General features: G+C 33.2%; 2 protein-coding genes across 2 annotated transcripts; both read right to left on the bottom strand.

Moving 5' to 3' along the window:
- Positions 1 to 4,511: 4,511 nt before the first annotated feature.
- LOC133860373 (uncharacterized) lies at positions 4,512 to 6,955 on the bottom strand. Its single transcript, XM_062295995.1, has 4 exons — positions 6,916 to 6,955; positions 6,571 to 6,640; positions 5,452 to 5,533; positions 4,512 to 4,832 (listed from the first exon to the last, which is right to left on the bottom strand). The coding sequence occupies exons 1-4, from the start codon at positions 6,953 to 6,955 to the stop codon at positions 4,512 to 4,514; spliced, it is 513 nt and encodes a 170-aa protein (XP_062151979.1).
- A 2,450-nt stretch (positions 6,956 to 9,405) lies between these two features.
- On the bottom strand, positions 9,406 to 12,385 carry LOC133861747 (transmembrane ascorbate ferrireductase 1). Its single transcript, XM_062297546.1, has 4 exons — positions 12,012 to 12,385; positions 10,414 to 10,462; positions 9,917 to 10,116; positions 9,406 to 9,810 (listed from the first exon to the last, which is right to left on the bottom strand). The coding sequence occupies exons 1-4, from the start codon at positions 12,153 to 12,155 to the stop codon at positions 9,502 to 9,504; spliced, it is 702 nt and encodes a 233-aa protein (XP_062153530.1). The 5' UTR covers positions 12,156 to 12,385; the 3' UTR covers positions 9,406 to 9,501.
- Between the last annotated feature and the right edge of the window lie 261 nt (positions 12,386 to 12,646).

The following is a 12,646-nucleotide window of genomic DNA, read 5'->3' as shown; positions in this document are numbered from 1 at the left end:
CACCTCCCAAGGTGATTCTTTGGTTTTTGCTTTTTACTTTATTGTAGGTGTTCTTCTCTCTTTGGGCGTAGTCGGACCCATAGAGGAGAAGGTGGTTTTCTTTTAGTCCTGTTTTTGGGATGAGAAGGTAGTTTCAAGTTTTTGTCTGTGGATTCTTCTTTTGGTTCGGTGGGCGACTTGGCGGAGGATCTATCCATTTCCCAAGCATTGGGCTTTGTTTCGTGGGTTTACCGGTTCTGATGCGTGAAGTCTGGTGCCGTTTGTGTACCACATTGGGTCTTCCTAGAACGCGAAGTTTGATAATCAGTGTCAGGGGCAACAAGAGGATGCACTGCAACGATTCGGTTTTTTGTCGCGACGAACGAGATTTGGTCCCCTGATTCAGAGTGTCTTGTTTCTTCTGCGAAAGGACTTTCTGAAGAGGATGAAGAAAACTAGATGATGGTTTCACCCACACCAAAACCTAGAAGCGCGAGGAAGTTTTGGCGGCTATTCTAGATTGTTTTTGATATGCAGATTATATCTGTTGTGGCTGCTGGTTTTGATGGAACGCCGGAGCCGTTCGTCGCGCAGGTTTCTCCATGGATGTTTGCAACGACGACGCCAAACGGTTCTCTGCTGGGACGGTTTTGGGTGAAGAGCGGTTACGATCTAAGGTAACTGCTCTCCTGTAGAAGGGTTCATGGCCAAGGAATTTTGGAAAATAAAGGGGAAAAAACCGACGAGTAAAAAGGGGACCCGAACCGGCGAGAAAAAGGGGGACGTGGATGGAATGGTTTTGTCCTTTCCATGTTTCTACCGACAAGTGAAGTTGAAGTCCTTTTTTGTTTCTATGTTTCGTGTGTTGTAGTAGTTACTAATGCAGCCTGCTCTGTTTTTTTTTTATTTTTTTAGATCAAAACCTAATCTGTTAAAGCTATTTTATAGCTCAGATTGTGTGCCATCTCCTAAATCAAGCAGAGGCTTATGTAATGTATAGGCATTTTTCTGTTGTTTAGGTACCTTTTGAGCGGCTGTGGTCTGTAATGGTTTGAGTCTGATTTTGCCTGGGTTGAGGAAACTCTAACTCCTATGCCTCTGACTTTGTGTATTTGGGAATTATTATAATCATGAACATTCGACCATTTGGTCTCTTTTAATATATTGGAAGGGATTTTCAAAAAAAGAAAAAGAAAAAGGATTCTTTCAATATACAACAAAAATTAATAAATAAACATGATCATTTAGGAAAAGAAAAAGAATGTTAATTTCCTATCCTACTACTCCACCAAACATTTCCATTGGAGCTTGAATCCTCTCTCCTATGGCCTATGGAGAAGCACAAGAGATCCTTCTCATCAAGTCTACTTCATCGCTAAGAGGGAAGAGATTTTAACCATTTCATTTCATGGTTATAATTTAATATTGTTGTATCTAATGATGTAGATAATGATGTCAGGTGATAAATATATTAGCATGTCATTCAAAAATTTAAATGATATGGCATTATTTACACTGATAGTTGCAACAACATTAAATTGTAATATAGAATGAATTTTCTTCCTTTCAAGTGAAATTGAGAATATCATGAAGTATGGGAGTGGTGGCTGCCCCTGGGTGGGCACAATTCCTTTATTCTCTTGCACTTGAGGGGGCTGCCAGGGCCGTCTAGCCGAGAGGGCGGCTAACTTTCTTTCTTTTTCTTTTTTCTTTTTTCTTTTATTTTCTTCTTCTTCTTCTTCTTCTTCTTTTTTTTTTTTTTTCAATTCTGTTAGACAATCAACCAAAAAAAAAAGAAGCAGAATTTTCTATTTGTTGTTGGGGTAAAATTCAATGGAGTCAATTAATAATGTAAAAACTCGTAGAGCAATTTATTTATGATGGGGTAAAATTCTAAAGAGTATAAGTGTATAACTATATTTTCATAATTATTTTGATTATTTATTTGATAACAGAGGTTTTATTTTACAAGTAGCTGAAACACATGTTTAGAATTTTGGGTTTAAAGTTAACTGAAATATTGAAGTTGAAAAAAAAAACACTAAAGCGTGTGGGGCCCTGGGTGTGATAGCATTTTCTTTTTTCTTTTTTCTTTAAACAGACAATTACAATTTCCAACCTAATTTTTTTAAAAAGGGAAATTTTAAATTTAGGTTTTCATGAAAATTTTAATCTTCAAGTTTTCAATTTTGATAATTAAGTCCTTAAAGTTTATTCTAATTTTAATTTTTAAATATGTCTCCATGTCAACCTAGTGTTCAATTTAATTAACGATATACCACATCAAACCAATTAATTAATGCCATGTCACTTTTATTTCACACGTTATGTGCCAACTGCACGTGCCATATGACACAATTACTTTAAATAATTTTTTTATTATTATAACCTTTTTTTCAAGTTTCATTTTTATTTAAAGTATATTTGTAATGTGAAGTACTATACCATATGATATGCACAATTGACAAATGACATGTTAAATGAGAGTCAAATAGCATTAATTAATTAATTTGATATGACATATCATTTATTAATTAGATGGTAGGTTGCCTCCAAGGGGTAGCTCAATCTGCTGGAGACCACGCCTCATGAAGCGAAGGTCACTAGTTCGAATCCCCCCTCCCCCTTTTGTGTGAACATGTCAAAAAAAAAAAAAAAAAAAAAAAATTAGATGGTAGGTTGACAAATGAACCTTTTATTTTTTAAACCGCAGGCAAAGGAGTACATTTTTTTTAAAAAAAATTGATTTTAAAGGCTAAATTGTAATACTATCAAAAACTTAACTGAATTTTTAAATCACACATTTTGGAATCGCAAATACGAACGGACATTAAAACCTAAATGTTAAATTTGATTTTTCCCTTAAAAAAACCTAACCAAACTTTTGACCTTTACTGGCTTGGCAATAAATTAGTTAACCATTTTAGTAATTAGGTGCCCAACACAGGGAATGGGATCCTGTTCGTTTCAAATGAAATAGATGTTATCAAATTTATGGTAAGGATTTAAAGTCAATATATTTAATGGTGTACATGATTTTATATTATTTTAAATTTTAAAAGACGTGCTAATATTGACTTCATATACACCATTAGATGTACCAACTTTAAATCCTGACATTTCATTTAAAATTGATACTATCCATTTTTATGGCGATTCGACTTGGCATGGTCTATGTAGCTTAAGCTGCAGCATTGATGTTTCGTGTATTTGAAGAGTTCAATTTAATAAATTATAGCTATAGGAACTATAACATGTGCATTGCTTAGCTTATTGACCCCTAGCCAATATTTCAAACTATAACTATAAGACGTGCGTTATTGAGTTCGAATTCTGTCTCTTTCATTTACCTCACATTTCAATTAAATATTTCATGTGCTAAGCCTCAACTATTAAATACGGAGTTTGAGCTCACAAGTGAGGGAGGGTGTTAAAGTATTAATTAGATAATTAAATTTATCACTCTTATCAACTCAAGCTTTTAAAATAAATGATAATTTAACATTTATCACGTCTCTGTCATTGAAGATGTCATATATTAGACCTCTTAAAAGACCGTCAAACCTCTTTCCTACGGAGGGAGAATTTCCAGAACCCCTTGGGGTTGTATTTTAAATAGTTTATACTATCTACTGCAACAAATTAAGAAAGTAGACACAACTAGAGGCTATCATTTGTTCATGGAAATCTTAAATTCCAAGCACAAAAAAGAGCTGTGGAATGTGTATAAAACCGAATAAATTTAGTTATCCTATAGTCGGAAAATTAAATTTATACCAGGGGCAATTGTTTTTCAAGGGTAGGCAGCCAAACTCTTAAAGCATTTCCTCAATAGTATCATTTGAATTGAATTTGCATCATCATCATTTGAAGTAGGGGTGTATAAGCAGAACGTTTATTAATCACTAACCGCATAACTATGAATAACTACAACTAGATAATCACGTAGGTTTGTTGCGGTTACCGATTATAAGAATTGATAAAAACGATTAATAACTGGGTAACCGGTTTTATACTGTATTATATATATTAATAGTAATTAAGTTAGAGAATGGATGAAGGTCAAATTAGACTTAGTGCAGTTCACAAATTTTCTATGGTTCTGGTCGACCCACAGTTACACTTGCGTGGGAAGTTGCTGAACAAGAAACATGCTTGATATGTGTCTTTGCTAGGCACACACAAATGGATGGATGAGTTGACTTGGTGTTGTAAGTAAAGCATAATTTGACAGAGGCTATGACATTCCTAGTTCTTGTAACAATTTTACTAGCAATTATGTCTTCAACAGCCCCTTAACAACTTGCAGCATGGCACAAGCGAATGTCTTTAAAATAACTGATATTTTGGAAAGTACGATGTAGTTGAAGTCAAGCTTCATTCTTAATTTGAAAAGGAAAAAAAAAAATTTATCCGTTGCAGAAAACCGCTAATAGGCTTGTGGTTGCCGTTATTTAAAATAAATAACCGTCTAGATCAATTACGGTTGCGATTAGGAAGAAATAACCGCAACCGTAACAACTTTTTCAACCCTAATCTAAAGTAGAACTAGTGCAACCAAAACACTTCTTTGGATTCTTTGGAAGATAACCACAACCTGAACACTTGTTTGGATTGGGATGAGTACCACTGGCATCATACTTATGGGCCCTCTCGTTTGTCTTGAGATCTTTCTTCTCGTGTTTAGATTCAATTACTGCCTTTTTTCCTTCTAATCTCTCCTTGGACCGAGCTACCTCGTTGCAAACCCATTCCATTTTTCTGTGCTTTGATGTTTCTACTTCTAACTGTTTCTTGTGCATTAACCTCTCTGCTTCTAACTGTTTCTTGTGCTTTAAAGTCTCTGCGTCTATCTGCTCATCATGTGTAAAGTAGGTCTAAGTTATAATCGTCTATTGTCCATCTATTTTACGAATTTACTATTGAATCTGTCGGAAATTTACAAAAAAAAAAAAAAAAAAAGGAAGAAGAAGAAAAGAAAAGAAAAAGTAGGAAAATTACAAACTTTGTCCTTGAAATTTGAGGTCATCACAAATAACTCTTTAGGGTTTAAAAAATGACAAATAACTTCATGTGGTATGCCTACATAACAAATAATCCCCTCCATACAAATTTCGGCCATTTTTTCATTAGGTTCATTTTGAAAAATTATACATTTACCTTCAAAAAAATTATAAAAATAACACGAAAAATAGAAAATAAAGAAGAACTAGCGCTGGCGCCACCTCAAGTAACCAAACCTGTAGCGGCCAAGGCTTTTTTTTTTTTATTATTTTTTTTTTTTTGTAATAAGTTTTTAGGATAAATGTATAATTTTTTTCATTTGATCGAAAAATGGCCTGAATTTGTCCTTACAGAATTATTTGTTTTTTCTTTTTAAGGGTAGGGGGTGGGGGGTATGAAGAAAGTCGATCGACCTTAAGAAATAATGTCAGGGAAAAATTCATCTAATGCCATTGATTTTTCGGTTACCTCGATCTGTGTCTTCTTAGCATGTAGAGATACTAGCTTTGTTTTGTGCTTTTCCTCAGCGACAGCTAGCTCTCTCTGAGCTCTGACACATGCAAATTTTAGTAAATATACATTGAAGCATTCTGAGTTCAACTCATCATGAAGATTTATAGGATTAACAAATCCAAAGGTGTTTCTTTCATTTAAAGAAAAATCAAGAAGAAATTGGAATAAGAGGTGTTTTTCTTTTCCTTCTTTTTTTTTTTTTTTTTTTTTTGGGAATAAGAGTTGAATTCTGAATAATGTTGTAGATGTTCGAGATTTAACCTTTTTATCAAATCATTTTTAATTGAAGATAGGGGCTTAAGAAGAACCAGCCCATATTCAATACAAAGGCATGAGAGGGCCCAATGAGTTAGAAGAGAGATGCTAGGGCTATGTTTTGCAAATCACTCCCATTTTTATTTAAAAAAAAAAAGTTAACTCTCAAACATTTGATTTTTATATTACATCAATCACTTTTTAACAATTTTCTTCACTTTTATGTCACATCAATTACTTTTTAACAACTTTTTTCATTTCTTTTATACAAAAAATTCAAAATTTCTCTATACTTTGTATCACATCAATTATTTCTTCTTCTTCTTATTAATTTTTTTTTTTTTTTTTTAAAAAAAAAAAAAAAAAAACACAACCTAAGTGTCTACCAAACACATCCCTAGGTTTCTCAACACCTTTTCCAAAAATTTATCTTATGTGATTTATTGTTTTAGTAAATAAAAGCATAAGGGGATGAGATCGTGACACATTAGTTTAGAACTAATTTTTTGAAAAAAGACTTGAAAACCTAGGGTTCATTTGGATATGTAATTTTTTTTATTATTATATTCTACGATTCTTTACTATCTTTAAAATTGTGAATATTGAAAAAATTTATTTTTTAAAAATTATGTTTAGATGCTTTAGAGAACATGAGACAAAATTGAAAAAAGTTGAATAAAAATTGATCGAGTAACATTTAAATTTAAAAAACCTACCGAGACATTTTTTTCAAAAATAATAAGAAAATAATGAAAAATAAAATGCTACCCAAACCTGCACCAGCATTTCTCAAAAATTAAAACCCAAGAAAGCACTTACCTGTTCATTGATTTGGTCTTTTCTTTATCCACCCATGCAGCGAGTCTTGGGGTGTATGTTCGTGCCTCCGCTATAAGGAAGTAGAGAAGTCAAACAATTGGACAATGCTCGATTAAGCCGATCCCCTATTAACACATACTTTTATATATATATATATATATATATATATATATATATATATATAATGGAATCATATGTTTGAATAAAGTGAGGTTCAAGCCAAACTTTGTTATTAAAGTCTAATATACTCTTTCACATTGAACCAACTCTAGTATGAATGAATCATAGTTTACATGAAGGGTTAATTAACGAGTGAATAAGAGATATAATAGACCTTTCAAATACCATGATCACGCTTAGGTAAAGTTGTCATTCTAATCGTCATGTTATCTTTTGCTTAAAAGAAGAAGAATAAGATATAATAGACCTTTCAAATACAGGCACTTTAAAGATCTAGTAGTGGGAGTACTTTAATTAAGATTTTAGCCTAATTTATACTATTGGGAACGGAGGAATGAGAGGCTGGTATAGGCCATGCCTTTAGGTGAAAATAAATAAATAAATAAACTACCAGCCTCTAGCAACAAAATTTTTTTGACCCCTGACTCTTGCCCATAATAGTTATGGCTCCGTCCCTGACTCCCAGTACTATCATGCTTCAATATGTACCATGATCAATAGAACCTAAAACACCGCGAATTTTTCCTTTAAATTAATCTTGAATAAATATATATGCTCACATATAAGACTAATTAAAATATCAAATACAAGATAATACACCTTCAGACATCTTATTACTCTTTGAGGCTGTCGAAAAGTGGCTTAAGTTTTAATTTCTTGTCTATCCAACTACTCTTGCTTTCTAGTATATATGTGAGAACAGGAACATGGCGCCCATATATAGGTTTGTCAAAAGCGAGCACCCATCAGATAATCATAAAGATAGGTTAAGCACGCTCTCCTTCCAACAAATATTCTCTTTATTTCAAATAATCTAGATATTATTTATTAGATGATTAGGATTTAAAGTTGATTGATCTATCGGTGTATATAATTTCATGTTATTTAAATTTTATTTAAAAGGCGTGTCAACATTAATTTCATATGTATCGTTAGATATATCAACTTTAAATCTTAACCATAAAATAAATACTATTAATTTCATTTGAAATCATTCATACTTAATTACACCAAATATTTACGGTGCAATCTACGAAGTACCAATGGAGTACCCATAAGAAAGTCATAAAGACAGGCTAAGCACTCTTTCCTTCATGCTTGTAATTACACCAAATATTTATGATGCAATCTAGGGTGTACCATCCATATCTCAAATATTTGATATTGTTTATCCATAAGATGTTATTTCACGCATGCATGGGAACTAGCAATTAATTTGGTAAATTAAAAAAAAATATTTGTTTTATTGAATCGAAATAATGTTAAATCATTCTATGATTTTGAGAAATGCTACAGATTTCAAAACTTTTTCCCAAATTCTTGTTGCCAAATGATTTGGAACTACGTTCATTTAAGACAAAATAATAATAATAATAATAATAATTGGGTTGCAGCATTTCTCATAATTTTAAGCGAGCGTCCGTTGCCTGATCACTAGGAGCCAGTGTGTTGTTTCTTAAATTTTTTTGCTTTCCCTAGTTTTCTTTGGGTTGTTAACATTATCTTTACCATAGGTTTTGTTTTGACCATCATCAGTATTTTCTTTGCTACAGTGGTTTATCTTTGGGTTTGCTACTGCAGTTATTTTTTTGCTGGGCTAGAGATTGAGCTATTGGACCTTTCGAGATTTGTGGCCTTTCTTACGCCTCTAGGCTGCACCATACGTGGTGCACCTCATCAAACCGCCTTAACTGGCAACCACTTTTCTTGGTCTTTGTATCAATAATAAATAGGATCGCGTCATTTATTTGATAAATTTTCATTTAATTTCTATTTACCACCACTGATGAGGTTAATTCGGAGCTCTTTGTTGGGTTGTTCAACCCTATATTTTTATTTGTTGTAATTTCTTGTTGATGTACTTAAAATATATATATATACAAGGCCATAACTGTCCACACTCTTTATCTTCTTTTTTCTCTACACTATCCTCATCTTGGCCATCCACGTCTACATCTACCTTGGCTAAACCATTTGTTTATTTCGATTTGAATTTTTTATTTTGAACTAAAATTATAAAATTTAATAATAATACTCAAGATCGGCTAACATGCAAACTCGAGCTCGAGCTCTCCCAAAATTTAAACAAACCAAGTTAAAGCAAGCACTATTCGCTCAAGCTTGACTCATTTATAGCCATAGGTTTCTTCATTTTCTTTTATTTTCTGGAAAATAGTTCTCTTATTTGTGATACCATCCGAACCTTTTGATCATCGATCAGTTGCAAGAATTACTAAAAAAATCTTTCAACGAAATTATTTTTAAAAAAAATTGGTTTAGCTAAATATTTTTTTTGGTGTTTGGTTTGTACAAAAAATCAACGACATTGAACGATGGCCAGTGAGCCAGCGGGTGAATTTCGGCAAAATTCAATGATGGTGGAGAATAAACTGCGATAGAGTGCGTGCAAAAATGAAAAAGTTCAAACTGAAAAAATAGTTTACGAAAATAAAAAATGAAAACCATTTTACTGATCAACTTAAAGAAGCTAAGGTTTTCGTAGTTAGCTGAAAATGTTTTTGATTTTCCCAAGAGTTTCGATCATAATAAACACTGAAGAATATGAAAAACTTTTTCCAAAAAAAGTTTTCCGTCAAAACAAACTGAGCATAAAAAAAGCGAGTAAATGGAGAACAAACTCAAAATTACAACATATAAGAAACAAGACACAATTTATATCCAGAAAATAGAGATAGTAAAACATATATCCTTGTTCCATACAATATAATCCATCAAATATTAAACAACATCTTAGACTGTTATAGGGGAATAGCCCTGGTCTTCTTCTTCTACCGGAGCATGAGAAAGAACAGATAATACAACAAAGGCTCCAAATAGCACTGTAATAACGGCAGTGAAGTTGACAAGGAAGGCCTCGGAGCCATACTTAGCGAGCCCTGAATTTTCCAGGAAAGTAAGCTTCTCTAAGAACCCTAATGCAGCGTTGCCGACAGCCAACACGTAAACAAGAATCCCAAATACCACGTGCCAAGGAAGAGACACGGTCCTAAGCCCAATCGGCGCTCCAGGGTAGAAGAAGATCACGAACCCATATATCCACTGCATATAATTATTTTCTTATGATTTTAGGCCATCTTTTTTTAAGAAGAAAACTCAAATAAATAATATTATGAAAAATTAAATAAATAAATTGTTTGTTTATTACCTGAATGCCATAGAGGACAATAATCCCAATTCCAAGCCAGGAATGCAAGCTGTAGAGATTAGCAATTGCGCTCTCATTATGGTATTTGAATGCAGCACAAATTCCCACGATACCAAGTATCAGAGCAATAGCATGGAGCACGAGATGTATCAACTTCTTCACATCTTTCCTCAAAGGAAGTGATTTATAGCTAACAATTGCTGCATTTTTATTTTTATTTTTTTTAGGAAAAATTAATATCCACTGTATATTATGCAGCAGTAACCGAGATAAAAGAATAATGCTAGGAACAATCTTTTTATCCTTTCAATATTGATGTAACTTTTAAAATGATCACCATTGAATTTATAATGAATTATTATTGAATTTTAATTCAATAATGATTATAAGAGTCCCGTCCACTTTAAAAGAATAAAAATAAAAAGATAATCTCTAACATTATTCAAGAAAAGTACGTAATTAACCTCCATTTTAAAGATGTCATATAAATTAATTACCTTCACCCCCAATGATAATTAATCCTACCAACATCAGGAAAGGATGAATCTGTGGAAAGAAATGGACGTGTGAGACTTGCAAGGATGCCCAAAAAGCAAATAAATAATGAATAATCTAGCAAATAAATATTGCGTGCGACATTTAATAGACATGTGAAAAGACATTATTAGCCATTGAGATATGATATATTGCTACCTCAAGATACAACTTTTAACCACCTCTGCTCACGTAGTAACGTTTATTACTACTTAAAAAAAAAAAAAAAAAACACTAAAACTAGCTAAGGGATCACCTTACCACGTGAACAAAATAATCAAAAATTGTGTCTTAAGATGACAAAATATCACATCCGGGCCTTCACCACGTTTCTTGGGATTCTTGGGATTGGGCAGATAGAGCTAAAATAGAAAAAAAGAAAAGGAAACAGAGCCAAATTTGAGAGTACTCATTTCCAAATTTAACCTCAATGCGTCATCTTTATTCTTATTCATTTACTCGGTCCGAAGGAAACGACGCCGTCACATGAAGAGTAACATGCCAAAAACAATGAATTAAAAAATTCCTGAAGAGTAACAACAGAAGACCTCTAGTCTTTCATTTGGCACCACACGCATGCAAAGCACGTGGGTCTTCCGGTTAAGCATGCCATGAAGAAATCCGAGACGTCATTAATTTTTTTTTATACAATAATATGATGTGTTCAATATTTTTATTTTTTAATTTTTCTTTAAAATATTAAATACATTAATATTATTATACAATTATTATGTACATATTTTAATAATATTGGGTAGGTATCGTATGTACGAATATATATATATATATATATATATATATATATATATATATATATATATATATATATACACACATTAAAAAAAGACAAAACAAGGTTGAATGGTAGTTGTCACTTGTCGTGCGAAGGCCAGACGCTACTGCCCTTCTAAAAAAACAAAACATGCAGGCTTGGACAAACTGGCTGTGGCAAATATAATTTTCCATTCAATAGCCTTACGAAAAATCTTTTATCGATTATCATACTTTGGTTTAAGTTTGAACCACCGTATTTGCGAACACTAAACAGCCTGTTTAGTGTTTACACCAAAAGGATATATGATTGAAGGGTTGAAAGGGTCCAAGCAGGTTGGATGGGGCATCCAATACCATATCGACAAGGATAATTCCAAATGCCAACATGAGGAATCAAATTAAACTTATTTAATTATGGCATATGGAAGGCCATAATTAATCCTCCACCAACCATTGTTTAATATTGTAAAAGTGAGGAGATTAAACTCCATTTTAATACCAACTTTGTTGTGTTTTTTCTAAAGACGGATGCCGATCGATTGGAGAAAAAATAGGGCCGGCGCGCCCAAATCACTGACCAAAAACCACAACAATTTCCCAAGCCCTACGCACAAACGAACAAACCCAACCCTCCCATATATAGAAATGACTAAAATCAAACAAATATCATCTGAATCCCACAAGAGAGAGAGAGAGAGAGAGAGAGAGAGAGAGCTTCTACCATAACCAAACCCTACAAACTAGCAGAGACACAGAGAGAGAGAGAGAGAGAGAGAGATGGACTTACGTTAAAGATGAGGCTCTTGTTGGTAGACTTCCATGCGAAACCACCTCTGAAATCTATTGTCCAAACCAACACCAAAACCAGCCCCGAAAATCCCAGCGCGTGTACCACAAAAGTGAACGGAACAGCTGGTACACCTAAGGCCATTGCTTCTCTCCCAAGACTCTCTCTCTCTTCTTTCTCTTAAATCTGGAAGGAAAAAGATGGAAAATTGTGCATCTCTATTTGTAATTTTGTGGTTACGTCAGTTGTCTCCGCTGCCAGTTATTTAACCAGATGTGACCGTCGGATAAATATCTTTATCACCGTGGGATGGATGCCACGTTGGTCACTCCAATTGGAGACTTTTGGGGCCTGGGTGTTCCCTACTTCGTGTCTTTTCCTCTACCCTTCGTTCCTTGTTTACTTACCCTTCCTAGTTCCTGCCTTTGCCAACTCCAGTATTTCGTCCAGATTACCGTGGTAATAGCCCTAGTGGCTTTATGAGGGAGGTTTTCGTTAAAAAAGACACAAAGAAGAAGAAAAAAAAAAAGTATAAATTTTAAAAATATAATACTTTTTCGAATTATTTTAAAAATAATTTCCCAAGCTCAACTAACAATTTCTTTTTTCTTTTTCTTTTTTTAATGAAAAAGACG

The sequence above is a fragment of the Alnus glutinosa genome, chromosome 2 (assembly GCF_958979055.1).
Source record: "Alnus glutinosa chromosome 2, dhAlnGlut1.1, whole genome shotgun sequence".
Lineage (NCBI taxonomy): Eukaryota > Viridiplantae > Streptophyta > Magnoliopsida > Fagales > Betulaceae > Alnus > Alnus glutinosa.
Note: the sequence above shows the minus strand (reverse complement) of the source record. Positions and strands in the feature narration are given on the sequence as shown.